At 38.0% G+C, this 18,988-nt stretch overlaps 1 protein-coding gene across 2 annotated transcripts in view; it reads left to right on the top strand.

The window, feature by feature from the left end:
- Positions 1-18,988, top strand: part of LOC109430179 (monocarboxylate transporter 12) — a 197,776-nt gene that overhangs the window by 152,158 nt on the left and 26,630 nt on the right. For both annotated transcript variants that reach the window (XM_029873382.2, XM_062849998.1), the window contains 2 exons: positions 6,533-6,674; positions 18,494-18,634. In XM_029873382.2, the coding sequence (XP_029729242.1) occupies positions 6,533-6,674; positions 18,494-18,634 (283 nt within the window). The remainder of the gene's footprint in view (positions 1-6,532; positions 6,675-18,493; positions 18,635-18,988) is intronic.

Here is an 18,988-nt window from a genome sequence, read left to right as displayed (position 1 = left end):
TCTGTCCCCTGTATGCAATAGAAATCGTAATATTCCTGCAGGAATTCTAAACCCTTTGGAGCCGGTTCATATATGACCCAACATAGATACGGGTTGATGCACATACATTCATACATTAAATAAAACGGAACACTGTCTCGGAAAAGTTGTTGAGAATTGAGACCTCTATATGAAAAAAATGGAAATATTTGTGTTTGAGAGTTTATTGACAACCTTGAACATTTTGAATTCCATGTAGTTTTGAGAAACGAAATGGTTGACATACCAGTTGTTCTAAAAGCTGAATTTGGATATGAATTCATATGTATTCATTTAACCTTCTTCAAAAATATCAAAAGGTGTTTTATATCCTGGGACGTTCTAGGTGTTCCAAACTGTCTTATAGTGAAGTCTTTCAAATCTAAAAGAAAAAAATGATGTGTTTTCACCATATAAATAGCATTGCGTAATCTGGGATCCGTGAAGCTCTTGAAGACTACAATGCCATTAAGATTCTACATAGGAATATTCTAGGTCAGCCAAACTACCTTGGCGTTCAAGACTTCAGGTCTACACCCATAACAGTAGCCATATCGGCTATACTAAGTAACGTTGCTTAATCAACCGCAGTTACTGAACCCAATCTGAAGTATACTAGATATTATTATATACCTTTGGGAAATTCAGGGTCGTTCAAACTGCCCTATCATGAAGTCCTTGAAATCTACAAGATTTACTTTATGTGCTTTCACCATAAATAATAGCCTTGCATAATCTGCTGGGATCCGTGAAGCTTTTGAAATCTCAAATGTCATTTAGAAACACTAAATGGAACATCAGGTCAGCCAAACTACCTTGGAGTTCATGAACTTCATATCTACTATACTGAATAACGTTGTATAATCAACCACGGTTACTGGACCAAACTGAAGTCTACTAAACCTTTGGGACATTTAAGGTTGTTTAAACTGTCCTGAAATTTATCTCTTGACGTTAACAGTACATAGTTATTCTTACAATGAACTTCATCGTTACATATCCAACTGTAATGTGTAATCCCCCTGGTATTTCATGAGTCATCCCAAGATACTTTTTGAGATATTCTCAATCAACCAAACTACTCTGGAGACCACAGCTTCAGCTTGTGATAATAACTTTTTCCACTGCGTTAAGTAGTGTTACATAATCAAATGTATTTACTAGAGATGGGCGAACCGTTCGCGAACGGTTCCGAAGAACTAGTTCTAACGAAAGAATGGTTGAACGATCGTTCATTTTTAAAGAACGGTAGTTCTCCGACTGAAAAACGAGAAATTTAAGGTCCTACAAAACTTTTCATTCAGTTTTTCCGATGAACGAATATTGGGTTCTGAGAGAGCGAATGTTGCAATTATTTTGTAAAATAGTGCTTCGATGACATATGCAACCGGTCGAAAGACAGCAGTTGATAAATAATGTGTCAATGTACAGTATGGCAAATCCTATATATTTTTGCGGAGTTGGATTTGCTCTGACTGCTGCTGGCCACATATCACGTAAATAATACGGCAACGTACCAACGTTAAACTTCGGTTCACAAAACAACCCTAAAAACTACTGAACGGAAGAACGGTTCAAAAGAACTAGTTCTTTCTGAGGAACTGTTCAGTTCAGAATGGTTCCCTTGAAAGAACTGTTTTGTCCATCTCTAGTATTTACCGAAGTAGTTCGAAGTACGATAAGACCTGGAGGGCAGCGCGCAAAACGATTTGGCAAATGTGAGACGCGGCCAAGGATGGAGTACTGCAGCGACGAACCGAGTGTTGTGGTGAAGAATTGTTGATTCAGTTTTAGCTACTGCTATATAAATGAATTAGATACAATCATTACGATTGGTAATGATGTGTAACTCAAAGTAGCAAAAAAGATATTATTACGGCTGTAGACTCTTTTTAGACTCCAAGACAACGTGAACGATTCCAAATATTCTGAATATGCCATGTTCTCTGAGCTCCAGTGTAAGTATATAGATTATGCATCATAACTGTATATGGCCAAAACAGAAGCTTCAATTGCTGTAGATTTTAAACATCATAATGACCCCAGCTGATCTGATGATGTCAATTGAACATTCAATGTTCAATTAAACATTCATTTATTGGACATGATAGATTACATATCGTAGCTTTGTATAGTGAAAAAAGTTACTGTTACACCCGTAGACTTTAGGATCTAAACTTAAGAATAGTTTGGATGACCTAGGATATCCCGTCTGATTTGATAGTGTCTATTGTGCTTTTGGAAGACTTACTGTTCATGATAGATTACAAATCGTAGCTTTGAATAATGGAAGAAGTTACTGTTATACCTGTAGACTTAAGGATCTAAACTCAAGAATAGTTTGGATGAACTAGGTAATCTCAACTGACCTGAAACGTGCTGAAACTATCTATTGAACTTTTAGAAGACTCCCTGGACATGATAGAATACAAATCGTAGCCATATATAACGAAAAAAGTTACTGTTACATCCGTAGACTTTAGGATCTAAACTCAAGAATAGTTTGAATGACCTAGGAAATCTGAACTGACCTGATACTGTCTATTGAATTTTTAGAAGACTCACTGGACATGATAGAATACAAATCGTAGCTTTGTATAACGAAAGCCTCGTGGCCGTACGATTAGCGTCACCAAGCGTATAAGCGTACCATGCCATGGGGTGAGGGTTCGATCCCCGCTCCAAGTGATGAAACTTTTCGCAAGAAATGTTTCTTTCTCGTATCCACTGGTGCTCGTAATGTGTGTGGTAGGTAGCAGGCTGATTTTTGGTGGGTCGCGAAAACTTGGCGATATTGTAATAAATGTCTCAATTAATTTATGTAAAATGTTATCCATTTTCTAATTAAAAATACTGTCTTAGAGAACCAGCAGAATTATTTTCAGAAATTAAGTTTCTCCTTAATTCGATTGTATTTAGTCTTAAGGGCTGTTTGCAGTTCAAAAGGAATTTCTCAGCGTATCTTGATGCATTGGAAATTCCTTGGCTGAATCGCTCAAGAAACTGTTTTTCCTTCGATCGCAGTACGCAGTTGCGAAGAAATGACAGTTCAAATGGCAGTCACTGTAGAAAGTTTCTGCCAGGAATCGTTCAAGAAGTTTCTTGAGCGATTCCTCTTGAACTCCAAACTGGGCTTTAGTCTGGAATATATTGAACATTGAAACTTCTGTCGGCATTCTGAAATCGATTCTGTAACTTTGAGTATTCATCAGAAGGTTTAAGATTATGGTAAAATTTTAGATTTTACTTGTGTTCAAGTTACATTCAGAAAAAAATAAAATAAAATTTAAAAAATGCTAAATTTCGACAAAACCAACGAATGTTTGGTAATCTTATCTAACGAGAGATCTGTTTATTTTTACCGAACTTCAGAAAAGCTTAACTTTGGTAAATTCTACTGAATTTCGATAATCAGAACTTTTACTGAAATTGAAACAACAGAGAAAGGATTTCAATCAAACAGAAGTAAAATAAGTGTGCATGAAGGATATTATTAAAAAATTCAATATGGCTCATCTTACCATCCAGGAATACTATAATTTTAAGAACTTAACTTGATGTTCAGTCACTCGCCATAAATACTTGATCTGTTTGATGGATTGATAAAAAATGCGAGAGAAAACACGATACAAAATGTTAGATTCCACTTCCTTTCATTTTAAATGTCTACTAAAGCTCTGCAGAAGCATAAAATGACCACTGTCTTCATAGACTTTGTTTTAATTCTATTTTTTCTTTATTCCTTAAATTATGATAGAAAACATAAAATCTGTTGCATTCTGTTGTGTTGCATGGAGCCTGGTTTAATTTTTTATTAGAAACTTGCAAACATATCTCAAATTCGTAGAAAAAGAATTAACTACAACTGTTTACTTGGGTACCTTATTTTGATTGTTCCCAAAAAACTCAAAGAGGTAACGTAAGGTTTTCGAAACCTATGAAAACCATAAAAATGATTTACTCAAAAGGTCAGTACAAATGCTCTAGAAGACGAACTTTATAGAAATGCGTGCCGGTGGGTCACCAGATTCTACAACAATCAATAGTGGGTCGCAAGCTGAAAAAGTTTGAGAACCCCTGTTGTAGACACTTCTGCAGAAATTGCTGAAGTAATGTCTGGGGTAATCCCTGAAGAAATAACAGGAGGGATCTCAAAATACACTACTGTAGGAACCCATATACGAACTCTTTGAGTGATCTCTGATGGATCTACTAAAGCGATCCCTGAAGAGATCCCTAAAGAAACGCCAGGAGAAAACGCTGATTGGAATTCTAAAGGAAATCCTGATGGCACTCCTGAAGGAATCTTTGAAAGAACTCTTGGAATAATTGCTAGAGGAACTGCTGTAGGAGATAAAAAAAAAGAGACTGACACGTTCAATGCTTCCAGTGGGCTTTTCGCTCTTTGAAGGAAGCACGACACTAGACAACGGACTAGCATGCAACGCCCAGTGGCACAGCCGAAAACTTTTCCTGACAGCTGTGGCGGGAATCGAACCCGCGCTCCTCAGCACGATGCGACTAAGAGCTTGGTGACCCTAGCCGCACGACCACGGAGCCGCACAAAGTTGTTAAAGGAACTTCAGAAGGATTTTTTTATCCGTACTAACGAGATTTTTAGCCCTAGGCTAGTTCATCTCTGGACCACGCCTTACTTCCCTTCCGAAGGAAGAACTCACATTTTGCGAGTTTGTCGGGAATGGGATTCGATCCCAGGTCCTCGGCGTGATAGCGTGATAGTCTAGTATTCTAACCATCACACCAGGTCCGCTCCACATCAGAAGGAATCTCTAGATCATGCACTGAAATATATCTTACGGGAATCCATGAATGATCTTCTGGATGAATTACTGATTAATCTCCAGTATCATCATCCTTGAATCCTCCTGAAAGGATTTCGAAAGGAACTCCCAGAGCAATCCCTGAAGGAACTCCTGTCGGAATTCTTCTAAAAAATACTAATACCGATACCTCGTTTGGTGATGACGTGAGACAAAAAGGTTCAGCGTCGGTGGCGTGACGTGGCGGCGCACAGGAAGAGCCTAATTATTTTTTCCTAAAAATACATATTCTGACATTGTTTGTCAATGCTTATTTCATTCCAATAAATCGGACGTTGTTCCGCGCATCACTGACAGCTGCATAAAAATTCCGCATAGTGTTCCGAACCATGCATCCGAGTTAGCTTACCTTACCTTACCGATCAGGCTAAGGCCGGGGTGGCCACTGCTGTACATTCCCCTCGGTCCATGGCTGTTTGACTCCAGTTCCGCACTCTGCGTTGGTTCCGCAGATCGTCCTCCACTTGGTCGACCCACCTAGCTCGCTGCACACCATGTCTTCTTGTGCCAAATTTGTTGTATGACTGGGGAAAGCTTGAATGCAGAATGTTGATTAATTGGCAAGATGAAGTGATGGAGTGATCTAATTAAAAAATCGCGTTCTAGTGGGATTCGAACCCACAACTCCGTATTCGCAAGACCAACGCTTTAACCAGTTAAGCCACAGAATAGGTAATAATTCTGCAGAATAGAAAGCCAAACGGACTCCGAGCCCACACCATGAATACTCCTATTTTCACAATTCCATCTCTCTTTTGTCTTAGATTCCAACCTCTCCACGCTCGCGGTTGTATAGAGGGAAATATAGACATGTGTTGAAAACCAAGGACCACGGATCTTTTTCCTACATACTTATAAAACTATGAAAACAGTGTTTTCTCCTAACGGAGATCAAGAGTTTCGTAACAGAGTTCAACAGAGTAAAAGTGTGCTATCAATCGATTTACTCTCTCAATAGTGATATAAGTGATAGTGCTTGAAGCTTGCAACATTCAAGTTTCATCAATTTCTCCATGACAATGCAGTCCACCAGTATGCAAAGACTCATAAATTATTCAAGTCCTTGGAGAACCCTATGTTTTATCCCACTTCCGCACTACTCATCCATAAATATGTAGCATGAAAATACCACTTTACTGGCTCAATTCCTCTGGGGACATCCTTGTCATCTACCCCGTTTAGTCCATTTTTCATTATCCCATAAGTTTGCAATATTTTTTCCGTCCCCACCGACCAAATTTCCCAAGTTACATGCATAAATTTATGCACTGGTCCACTTGGTTGGTGACGCCTACCGACCAGAAGCATAAATTATACCAAAATATTGGAACGACATCATTTCCTTCGGACTTTACAGTGCCCTTCGGTTTCCGACGATAACTTTTTTCCCCGGTAGCGGACAGTTCCAACGTTCCAACCGAAACTTTTCCATTCTCTGATCCACTAGTGTCCTCCACTGCACTGCTCGCTGGGCAGGACAAATACAATTTTGCCTAAAAGCTCAAACCATTATTTTTAGATCTTTTTCTGTTATCTGCCGTTCACGTTGATAGCGTAGTTGCTACGTGTCATCATCACGATCAACGGTTCACTAACTCTCTGTCTTTTTTCCTTTCTTTTCTTTCCATTTTTCCTCCGCTGTCGCAACTGTCGGAAAAAAAATCCTCCCACAGGAAAATGGGCTGGCGCCTGGGCTTGCAAGCCGTCACCGGACTGGTGTCGTTTAGTTTCTTCATGGGGCTGCTGTACCGACCGGCATCGCTCTATCATCCGCAGCGACGGGCGATTCTGCATCTGAAAAACCAAAGGAAGAAGGTAATTAAGGTTGACAATAATTTCGTTCGTGAGAGGGAAAATTTATAGGTTCGTGGGGGGAAATCATCAGGACGAAGCCGACGACGTTGAGGACGACGGTAGGGACAATTCAATTGAGAGGGGGTAGATTTGGTGGTTAATGCCGGTGTGCTTCACTCTCTCTCTCTCTTATTCAGCAGAATAGAATGTGGGTTATTTATTGGAATTACTAATGTCTTTTGGTGATGGCCGTTGTGGCCCAATTTCTTGACCTAGTGCAACTACAAGAAAGTTGGGGTCTTGTTGAGACGATGGGGGTAGATTTATAGGTGTTGACAAATTGGAATTTATGTGGGTATTTTATTTGGAAGGCTAATTGCAATGCCTGTTAGGTTTGGAATAATTGAAAACCGGAAAAAATAGTCGGTTGTGTAACTAATGACGTTAAAGTATAGCCTAGGATATGCCGGAAAACTTTGCTGAAGACTGCAAAGTGATCCGACGCTTGCGAAAAAAGTTATTCGCCTGGTAACTTAGGCCAAAATTTGAAATTTTATTATTGATGTTATTCCTTTACATGTTAAATATTAAGCACCACCGGTAAATCTGTACGTTTTAACTTTTTTTCGTAAGTATCGGATCACTTTGGCATATCCTAGGCTATACCTTAACGTCATTAGTTAGATCGTTCTAGACGAAAAATTTAAATTTACGAGAAAAATGCAAAAAAGCACGTTTTCCCATACTAAATTCCATACAAATTTCAATCGCAATGCGGAAAACGGGAAAGCAACCAATCGCTCCCAAATTGCACAGTTGCTTTGGTGGCTAAAATGAATCGAAAAAGCTTTGTTCCGAAAAATCGAATTTGTTGATCCAGTCTAATCTCCATACTGCAAAGTATGTTAGAAAAAATCCTAAGCAATCATGCAGTGTGCATTTTTTTTTGCCAGGGGATGCATAAGATGTGACTGTATTCAAGCTTAGTTTTTTGTTGCTTTCGGCATTTGAGTATCAGCCTTATTTTACGTCCATTATATAACAATGTCCATTTGCATAACAATTTCCATTGAAATACAAATACTCCACAGAAGCAAAGAATACATTTTCCCTGTGTTAAGCGATGTTTCAGTATTGACAAAGGGTCATCACGTGTGGCCATTTACTATCTGGAATTGTGACCTTAGAAGGGAAGACTGATCGATCCACATAAAAAAAATCTATTAACTGCTTCGACGTTTCTATCGCGGAATCAAAGCATATAGAAAATTATCGCTTTCGGAAAAGTTGTTCAAAAGGACAATAACATTCTAGCGATTCACCAATTAGTTGGTGATTTCTCCGCTAGATAGCGCTAGTTATCAAGTGTAGCATTAGACTTCACTGTTTTCGGATCGAAATCTGATAGAAAAGTGTCGTCTTCGAATTTATTTATATTTTTTTCTCAAAAGGACGAGATCATTCTAACAATTCACAAAAATTAAAAAAAATCAGGTGGTAAGAAAAGTAAGAATCGGGAGCGACAACGGATAGAAAATCGTCATTGTCGGTAAAGTTGTTCAAAAGGATAAGAACAATCTGGTGATTAAGCAATTTGTTGGAAAATTTGTTATCACCGAATCAAAACAAATAAATAGAGTAGTGTCGTTTTCAGCAGAGTTGTTCCGGAAGACAATAACATTTACTATAGATCTGTTGTCGAATTATTTTTTAATCACACTCTGTGTGACCGGCATCGTTTAATGCAAAAATATCGCACGCACCCTGTAGCAGCACACATGTTTTAGAAAAGTATATGCAACTTCTGTATGACCAAATTTAGCCGTACAAGAGCTCCATATAGTTTTCTAGCACACGTGTGCAACTTGGGCTACTAGCTATACTGGTAAGCCTCCATACGAATGACTTCAATATTACGCCTAACTAGCAAACTGTCCAAGAAAATCACTCTAAGCATTATTTTCGGCATTTTCTCTGTAATAATCGCGAAAAGGAATTCTTGAGCTCAGCATGAAATCTTCTAAAGCTTCATCCGAGAATTCTTTTAGAATGTATACCTTCCGATGAACTTCTTAAGATTTCTTTCCATGATAACCTTGAGGGACACCTCCAAAAACTACTTTAGGGATTCTTTCAAGGTCTATCAAAATGTTTTCGGATTTTTTATGGAAAAAAGAAAAATTACGAAAGATTTCCTTGAATAATTTGTACAAGAATTCTCCCAATGATTGGTCCATGTATAATGCATTCCTGCTCATGTATTCCCTTCAGCCATTCCATAAAAAAAAGAATAGACTCGAAAATAAAAGTGCTCCGCTGTTGCTCAAATTCGGTAGGAATGATCTTTAACCAAAATAATTAGACCCGTAATTTTTTGTTTCGTAATTTTTCTTTTTATTTTTTAATTTTCAAACGTTTATAACTTTTGGACCCAATAACCGATTTGCAATTTTTTTCCACGAATGGAAGATTATTAGTTCTAGATTTAAAAAAAATACCGCGAGAAAAAACTAGTAAACTTTATCATGCAAAAATGGTCAATACATCAGTTTTTTTTTTCTAATATTTAGAATGAATTTTTTAACGAAAGTATAACTATTTTAATCACTATAAAATGGATGTTTATTTTATTTTTATAATACACATACACAGTCATGAGCTACTGGGTGAACTTTAATTAGCAAAAAATAACAGCAAGTTTGCCTGCTGCAGAGTGTTTATCATCCATGATTTCTTTCAGGTATTCCTTCATAAATTTCTTCTGATTTGCATACGGAGGATTCTTTTCAGATCCCTCCTAATGTTCTTTCTGAGGTTCATTCAGGAGCTCCTTCTGGAATTTTTATAGAAGCTCCTTCGAGGATTCCCTCAGCAGTTCATTTACGGATTCCTTATGAAGTTCCTTCTGTGATTCCTTCTGGGGTTTTTTCAAGAATTCCTACAAAGACTCCTCCTTCTGGGGATTTCAAACGAGATTTCTTCCGCTATTCTGCCGGAATTCTCTCTTTGCTTTTAGAATTTCTTTTTGGGTTTTTCAAGGAGTTTCTTCTGAGATTCCTCATTTTGGAAATTCCGTGATTCATCCAGGGATTCCTTCCTGGATTCCTCTAAGAGTTCCTTCTGTGATTCCTTAAAAAGATCCTTCTGGAATTTCTCAAGAAGTTTCTTCTGAAATGTCTACGAAACTTTTTTCTGGGATTGATTCTGGAGATCTTTCCTGGATTCCACCAAGAATTTCTAGCGGGGTTTTTTCATTAACTCTTATCGTGATTCATCCAGGAACTCCTACTAGAATTTCTTCATAAATTTCTCCCATACTTTCTCTCGGATTCCTTCAGCATTTTCTCCGGAGATTAAACCAGGAGATCTTTGTGGGACCTCTCCAGAAATTTCATTCTTTTTTTTCAAGATATTTCCACAAATTCTTTCCAGGATAGCTAAACAAACTCCTTCCAGGCATTCTTTCAGATTGGTTGTACAGGAAACACTTCTTTGGAAATTCTTTATGGAACTCTTTCCGGGATTACTGATGAAGTGCTCCAGAAGTTCATTCTGGATTTCCTCCAAAGCCCCTTCTGTGATTACACATATCCAAAAACTCTTTCTGGGAAACCCAGAAAAGTACTTCTGAAGACATTCTACAAGAAACCCCATTCCCTTAAGGAATCTTAATAAAAATCCCAGAAGGAATTCCTAAAGCAATAACAAAAATACTTTTTGAAAAATCCAGAAGACTCTTGAAGAAATCTTGGAATGAAGAAGTGAATTCTGGAATACCGGAAAAAATCACGGTTGAAATTCCCTGAAGGGAGAATCTTTGGAGGATCTCTTGGAAAAATCCCAGAAGCAACTCTTTACCAAAACTATTTCAGGAATTGTTGTTCGAGAATCGCTCCAAAAAACGTTCCAAATTTATAACCAGGATCATTCCTTCAGACAACCATCCAAGATTTTTTGTAGAATTTCCCTGGAGATACGTTCAAGAACTCCACCAGTATTTTATTGTGCAATTTCTGGTATAATTTATGAAAAATGTTCCAGATGAATATCTGAAACAATGACTACAGGAATCTTTCAAGGAATTCCAGGAGATATTTCTGACGAAGCCACAGGAGCAATTTTTGAAAGAAAAATCGTTGTAGGAAATTCGATATGAACCTCTGGAGGGGTTTTTCATGAAATTCTGTAACATATTTTTAAAGCAACTTCGGGAATCTCCAGTAGAATTTACGTAGACATCTCTGGAAGTACTTTCCAATATGTATTATTCTTAAAGAAATCACATTAGAACTTTTTGAAAAACTTTCTGCAGAAACACCTGGATAAACTCCTAGTAAAAGCTTTGATGAAATTCCTAGAGAAGCTCATTGAAGAATTTTCTGAAAGTATTCATGGAGCAATCTGCTGATGTATTTCTGAAGGGCAGACTGGAAGAGTACTTGAAAAAGTGCTTAGATTAGATTTATTGAAAAAAAAATCGTTTTAGATTTTTCTAAAGGAATTTCTGTATAAATTCGTAAGAAACATTTCTTCGTAAGTTCTGGAAAAATAAGATATATCAACAATGATTTTTCATAAGGGCCTAGCTGACTTGATTGATTTCTCTTCGTCGACTCTCTCTTTCGCTAATAACCTGATCAAAACAAACAAAATCATCATTCTTTTTGTTTCTATAGCAACATGTAGTCGTCTTCTTCGCATTTCAACCAAAAAATCTTTGGAAAACGGAATACACATTCTGTAATAACACAAAGAGAGGATCGATAAAGAGAACTCGAAAATGTCAGTTAGGCCCAAATGAAAAATCAGTGTCGATATCTTTTGAGGAATGTCGAAGGAATTTCTGGGAAAAAACTGAAGAAAACCCCTTTAGAAATTCTTGGACACATTCTGGCTGCAATTTTCAATAGAATCTCCCGAGCAAATGTTGAACAAATGTCTAAAGAACTTCCTGAAAAAAACAAGTACGAATTTCTAAGAGAATCTCTGTAAATTTTTCAAACCACTGGAAGAACTTAAGAAAGAATCTTTAAAAGAAATCCTCAAGTTTTCTTTGCAGAAAAATCTGAATGTCTCTGGAGAAATAACCGAGGGTTTTTTAAACGAATCATTAGATAAATTTCTAATGTAATCCCTGGTGGAGTTTCAGAAGCAGTTTTTGGGTTGAAATTCTTGAGAAGTTGGGAATGCGGAAGTAAAATTTATGAAGGAATCCATGGAGCAATTGTGACAGAAATCCAAAAAATGATTCCGTTGTGGAATAGACAAGTTCATCGAGGATTTCCATGGAGAATTTTCGGTGGAATCTCCTTGGATATTTTTAAAAGGAACCCCTGGAAGAATTTTTGAAGGGATCTATGGAAGAACTTCTGTAGGAGTTTGCGGAACTTTTTAAAAGAAATCCATAGGGATATTTCTGGAGGAATTATGAACTATTGGTTTTCTGAAGAAATTGCAGAAAGCATTTCTGATTCCTTCTTTAAAATTTCGCAAAAGAATTCTCTTGCGGAATTTTAAAAGAAAAAATTGAAATCCTTGAAATTTTTTGAGGAGACCCATGGAAGTTTTTCTGGAGGAGTTTTTGGAGAAATTTCTGGGGTATCATCTAGATGTAGCTCTGGGAAAAATTCTTGAACAATGTTTAAAGGAATCCATGATAAAAGCTTTTAAAGAACATTCAAAAGAAACCCGTGGAAGAGTTTCGGAAAATAGTGCCTGATTTTTATTTTCTAAAGGGATCCATGGAGCAAGAAAGAGGTTATAAATCAGTTCTTGAATTAGTTTGTGCGGTAATCTCCAAAGACTATGGAGAAAATTCTGAAGAATTTCTGAAGTATTACCCTGAGAATTTTGAATAGCATGGAGGGATTTCAAAAGATATTCCTTGAATAATTTTCCAAACGAAGCCTTTGATAAAATTTCTAGAGGAATCTCTCGAATAATTTCTAAAAGATTTCCTATAGAATTTTTGGAAACAATCATGGATCAATTTCTGAAGCAATCCTTGTAAGATTTTTCAAAAAAAAACCTTTTGATAAATTACGGAGAAAAGCTAGTGAAAAATCTGAATAAATCTCTGTAAGAAACTGTGGAAATTCCTAGAGAAAATATCCGTATGAATATTTTTTTTAAAGAGCCCGAGAGTTTTTTGATGGGAAGTTTGTGGGCTGAACCATGAATGAATTTCATAAGAAATCTCTGAACGTATTTCTGAAACATTCCTTGTTATATTTCTTATATTTAAAGAGATTTCTAAAATAATCTCTGGAAGGAATCCCAATATCAGTTTTTTTGCAAGCGTTTACAACACGATTAAAGTTCTATATTATCGATTATGTGATTTAATAAAATTCAAAACCTCTCGCGAGAAAAATATGAAAAACGGAGTTTTCCCATATAAACTCCCATATAAAATTCAAACGAATTTGGCGCCGCCATAATATTATCGGATTTAGCTGAAAATTTGATCAGATCATTGTGGTGTCACATAGACGTCATCAGACGTGGACCACCTTGGGCTACGTACAGCACCGAACATTATAAGAAATTCAACATAAATCTTGATACAGTATGATGATGTGAGACATGCCAAATTTTCTCTAATATCAAGTTAGCAAACGCCGCAAATCCCAGTAGATCGTTAAAATCGGTTTATTGCATCGCTTCCCCGAACGTCGATACCATCCAGATTATAGGATTATAAATCGCTTGGGCCCATATAGCCGAGGCGGTAAACGCACGGGTATTCAGCATGACTATGCTGAGGGTGACGGGTTCGATTCCCGGTCGGTCCAGGATCTTTTCGTAAAGGAAATTTCCTTGACTTCCTTGGGCATAGAGTATATTCGTGCCTGCCACACGATATACACATGCAAAATGGTCATTGGCAGAGGAAGCTCTCAGTTAAAAACTGTGGAAGTGCTCATTGAACACTAAGCTGAGAAGCAGGCTTTGTCCCAGTGAGGACGTTACGCCAAGAAGATAGATAGATAGATAGATAGAAATGAGGGGCCCAGAATCAAAGGGGTGTAAGTGACCATTTTGTCGATTTTGAGCTGAGCATATCATAAAATTCTTCAGATTTCAAGCTTTCAGGAACTTTTTTAAGATTGTTTCTACGATGATTGGAAAAATTACAATAAATCAGAGAAAATTGGGTTGATTTTGAAACTCCATACATTTTGTATGGGAAGAAAAAATGGTCAAAAACTTTAAACCTCATTTACTCGAAAGTAGTGTTTTGTCACTTACACCCCTTTGCTTCTAACCCCCTCAAATCGCTTGGTCGTACAACTTCTAACTGCACAGTAATTCCCACTCCCAGCGACAATCAACCAACGCTACTAATCTCAGACGATAAAACTATTTTCACCGCACCACCCAACCATATCGGCAGTTGCTGTCGTCTGGTATCGAAAACTAGAATCAATCGAATCCCTCCGTTTGGAATCCTGCAACCCGACGACGCAGGCAGAAGCTACCTACCCATAGTTTCCAGTCGTCGATATGATCCAACACCACCACAACCACCGTTTGGCGAAGACAAAGTTTTCCACCTCAATGATTTTCTGTGACCGTTTTCCGGTGACCCGGCGGCGATGAGCCCACAGTAGTTTCGGTAGGCCAAGGTGCAAGGGGATGTCAGCAGCCACCGGTCTCGCCGGAACGATGATTTCATTCAATTTAAGCGAAGCAGTTCAAATTAATTCCAGTTAGCGGGCAGGGCAAATAGCCGGAAAAATGTGGGATAATTTATGATTTACGAGGAAATCGTAAAGTTTGAACGGATCACGATACACTGGAACCTCCATTTAAGGAGAATCCATTTGAGTAAAATATGTTTCTCACAAAAACAGGTAGGTAGGTAACATTACCTAAATGGAATTTGATTGTGTTCAAAGCAGATGAAGTACTTAAGATTCGAGATAAGGAGTTGAGGCGAGTTTAGGGCGGGTTCAGAAGTGAGAGATGAGGGGGGGTTGGGACTATCTAAGGGCGCCTAAAAAGAGGAAGAAATACTCAGAACCAATATTGTGCATACGAAAATTTAATAATGACGGTAACTATTGCAACGACGACCAGAAAGTGTTTAAAAGAGAGGATTTCGGGGTTTTCGGGGGTCTGAGAGGGTTCTCGATGGCATTGCAGATAGTTTCAGAGGATTTTCAACGGGCTTTGGGGGCATTACATTAGGTCCAAGTAAGTTTTATGGCGGTTTCGGAGGCATTTCAAGAAATTTCAGCGCATTTTCGGCTGGTTTAAGAGGCGTTGTAGAGGCGCTTTCGGGGGTATCGAAGGGTCTCTAGTGCGTTACATGGGGTCCGAGGAGATTTTAGGGAGATTACAAAGGCATTTCAGGAAGTTCCAAAGGATGTTCGGCAAATTTCAGAGGCGTTACGCATTCGATTTCTGGGTTATAGAAGGTCCCAGGTGCGTTACATGAGGTCCGAGGATGTCTGTGATTGATTTCGGAATCATTTCAGGAAGATTCAGAGCATTTTCAGCGGGCTCCAGAGGCGTTGCGAGGGCGATTTCAGGGGGTTTCGGTGGGCCTCAGGTGCGTTAGATGGGGTCCAGTGGGGTTTAACCCTTTGGAGCCGGAGGGGTCATATATGACCCCTAGATAAAAACGGCTGTATAAATTCACCCATTCGATAAAACAGAATACTGTCTTCGGCAAAGTTGTTGCAAATTGAGTCCTCTATTAAGGAAAAATTGGAATATTCATATTTGGGACTTCATTGATAACCTAAGAACATCCTGAACACCGTGAAATTTGGAAAAACGAAATAATTGACATACCAGATGTTCTAAAAGTTAAACTTGGATGTGGGTTTCATTTATATGTATCCATTTAGCCTTCATCAAGAATATCGAAAGGTGTTTCATATTCTGGGATGTTCTAGGTGTTCCAAACTATCCTGTAGTGAAGTCCTTCAAATCTACTAGAAAAATTTTGTGTATTTCCGCCACAACTAATAGCATTGCATAAGATACTGGTGATCGTGAAGCTGTTGACATTTACAATGTCATTTATAGACACTATAGGGATATTCCACGTCAGCCAAACTACCTTGGAGTTCAGGACTTCAGGTCTACACTCGTAACAGTATCCATATCTTTTAAACTGAGAAACGCTACATAATCAATCGCAGTTACTGAAGCAATCTGAATACTAAGAGCTTATTATAATCTTTTGGGACATCTATGGTCGTCCGAACTGTTATATAATAAAGTCCTTCAAATCTACAAGAATAATTTTATGTGTTTTCACCATATATAATAGTATTGCATAATCTACTGGGGTCCGTGAAGCTCTTGAAATCTCAAATAGCATTCAGAGACACTACAGGGATATTCCAGGTCAGCCGAACTACCTTGGAGTTCAGGACTTCAGGTCTACACTCGTAACAGTATCCATATCTGTTATACTGAGAAACACTATATAATCATCCGCAGTTACTGGATCAATCTGAAGTCTATTTTTTTATTATAAGCCTTTGGGACATTCAGGGTAATCCAAACTGTTCTATAATGAAGTCCTTCAAATCTTCAAGGAAAACTTTATTTTTTCACCATAAATAATAGCATAGGATCTGCTGAGATCCGTGAAGCTCTTGAAATCTCAAATGTCATTCAGAGATACTATGGGAATGTTCCAGGTCAGCCAAAATATCCATGAGTTCAGAACTTCAGGTCTACACTCGTAACATCAGCTAAATCTGACATACTGAGTAACGTTTCATAATCAATAGCGGTGTCTGGACCAAACTAAAGTCTACTATATATTTTTATGAACCTTTGGGACATTGAGGGTCGTCCAAACTATCCTGAAGTTTAGCTCTTGATAGTAACAGTAGTTAGTCTCACAATGAACACATCACTACTCTGGAGACTATAGCTTCGGGTCTACACTTGTGCTAATAGCTTTTGCCACTACGTTAAGGTATTACATAACCCACTGTACTTGCCAAAGCAGTTAGAGGAACAATACGCGTTGTTATATATTTTTGGGATATTATAGGCTCTTTACTGTTATGAAGCTTAGTTGATAAAAACAACAACTATTACTTTCAAAAGACTTGTTGTACATGATAGATTACAAATCATAGCTTTTAATGGAAGAAGTTACCGTTACACCCGTAAACTTTAGGATCTAAACTCAAGAACAATTTGGATGACTTAGGATATCCCGACTGATCTGATATTGTCTATTTACCTTTCAGAAGAGTTACTAGACATGATAGATAACAAATCGCAGTTTGGTATAATGAAAGCAGTTACCGTTACACCTGTAGACTTTAAGATCTAAACTCAAGAACAGTTTGGATGACCTAGGACATCCCGAATGATCTGGTACTGTCTATTGAACTTTCAGAAGACGTACTGGACATGATAGATTACAATTCGTAGTTTTGCATAATGAAATCAGTTACCGTTACACCCGTAGACTTATGGATCTAAATTCAAGAACAGATTGGATGACCTAGGATATCCCGATTGAACTGATATTGTCTATTTATCTTCCAGAAGACTTACTGGACATGATAGATTATAAATCGCAGCTTTAGTTAAAAGTTAAAAGACACGGACACGTTTAGTACTTCCAGTGAGCTATTCGCTCTTTGAAGGAAGCACGACACTAGACAACGGACTAGCATGCAACGCCCAGTGGCACAGCCGAAAACTTTTCCTGACAGCTGCGGCGGGAATCGAACCCGCGCTCCTAGCATGATGCGACTAAATGCTCGGTGACACTAGCCACACGACCACGAAGCCACACAATAGCAATAGCTTTGTATAATGCAATCAGTTACCGTTACACCCGCAGACTTTAGGATCTAAACTCAAGAACAGTTTGGATGACCTAGGATGCCCCGACTAATCTGATATTGTCTATTTACCTTTCAGAAGACTTACTGGACATGATAGATTACAAATCGCAGCTTTGTATAATGAAATCAGTTATCGTTACACCCATAGACTTTAAAAAACTTTAAACTCAAGAACAGTTTAGATGACCTAGGATGTCCCGACTAATCTGAAATTGTCTATTTACCTTTCAGAACACTTACTGGACATGATAGATTACAAATCGCAGCTTTGTATAATGAAATCAGTTATCGTTACACCCATAGACTTTAGGATTTAGAATCAAAAACCGTTTGGATGATCTAAGATATACCGAATGATCTGATACTGTCTATTGAGTATTCAGAAGACTAACTGGACATGATAGATTACAAATCGCAGCTTTGTATAATGAAAGAAGTTACCGTTACAGCCATTGACTTGAGGATCTAAACTCAATATTAGTTTGGATGAACTAGGATATCCAGAAAAAATATTCCGCATAATATTCTACGGTTTTTTACTATTGAATACCAAAACTACAGAAAAACGTAGAAAAAACTCCAGTCTACGCGATGCGTACGTTGAGCTGGAAATGCGCTACATGATTTTTTTTTTGCTGCAGAAAGTAAAACAAAGGAAATCAACAAGGCCACAAAAGAATGTTGACTAACCTTAAGGTGGAACACAACAGAACGGAAAAATCTAGAAAAAAAAAGCATTGATTATCCAAAACCATGAAACTGTACCACCACGATAACCGCAATCCATGCCTTCAATCAAGGATCATCCTATATCGGAATGTTAATACTTCCCCCTCCAGTCATGGTCCTGATGGTTCCTGTTCCAATCTCGTACCTATCGTACTATCAAATCCCAAAGCGATCGCAAATTTCCCGTTATATTTATGAATTCATTTTCCGTTTTTTTCTTCTCATCTCTCGATTTTCCCCCGCATCGACCATCGTTTCCATCCGACACCCACCCAGGTGAAAGAGAAGAAAACCCACGTCCGTACGCCGAAGCCACCATTCCTGGACTGGACCCCCCTGAAGCTTACCACCGTGCGGATGCTCTCAATATCGGCAGCTGTGGCCGCGTTTGGCATCTACTCTCCTGTCTTTTTTCTGGTAAGTCAAGTCTAGTAGTGGTATTTGGCGTAGCTAACTCTTTCCACTGAATCGACACATACAGTGCATCGAACATTTGTCTGTACGATAAGAGGGAAAAAACTATTGACAATAAGAGGGAAAAAACTGTTGAAGTTAAATAACGTCGCTTTTCATACACACTTAGAGGAAAAATCAATGTATTCCCTGAATTTTTTTCGTGGTGCAAAGCGTTTCTCTTTTTTTTTAAAGAAAAAAAAGCTTTTTTTTCAAAATTTGCTTCAAAACGGTTTTTGTATAAAAAAAATCCGCAAAAAAAATAAAGCAATACCAAGGTACTTCCTCTAAATGTGTATGAAACCGATTGAGAAAATA

The sequence above is a fragment of the Aedes albopictus genome, chromosome 2 (assembly GCF_035046485.1).
Source record: "Aedes albopictus strain Foshan chromosome 2, AalbF5, whole genome shotgun sequence".
NCBI classification, from domain to species: Eukaryota; Metazoa; Arthropoda; class Insecta; order Diptera; family Culicidae; genus Aedes; species Aedes albopictus.
The sequence above is the reverse complement of the archived record's forward strand: the minus strand, read 5'-3'. Positions and strand labels throughout refer to the sequence as shown.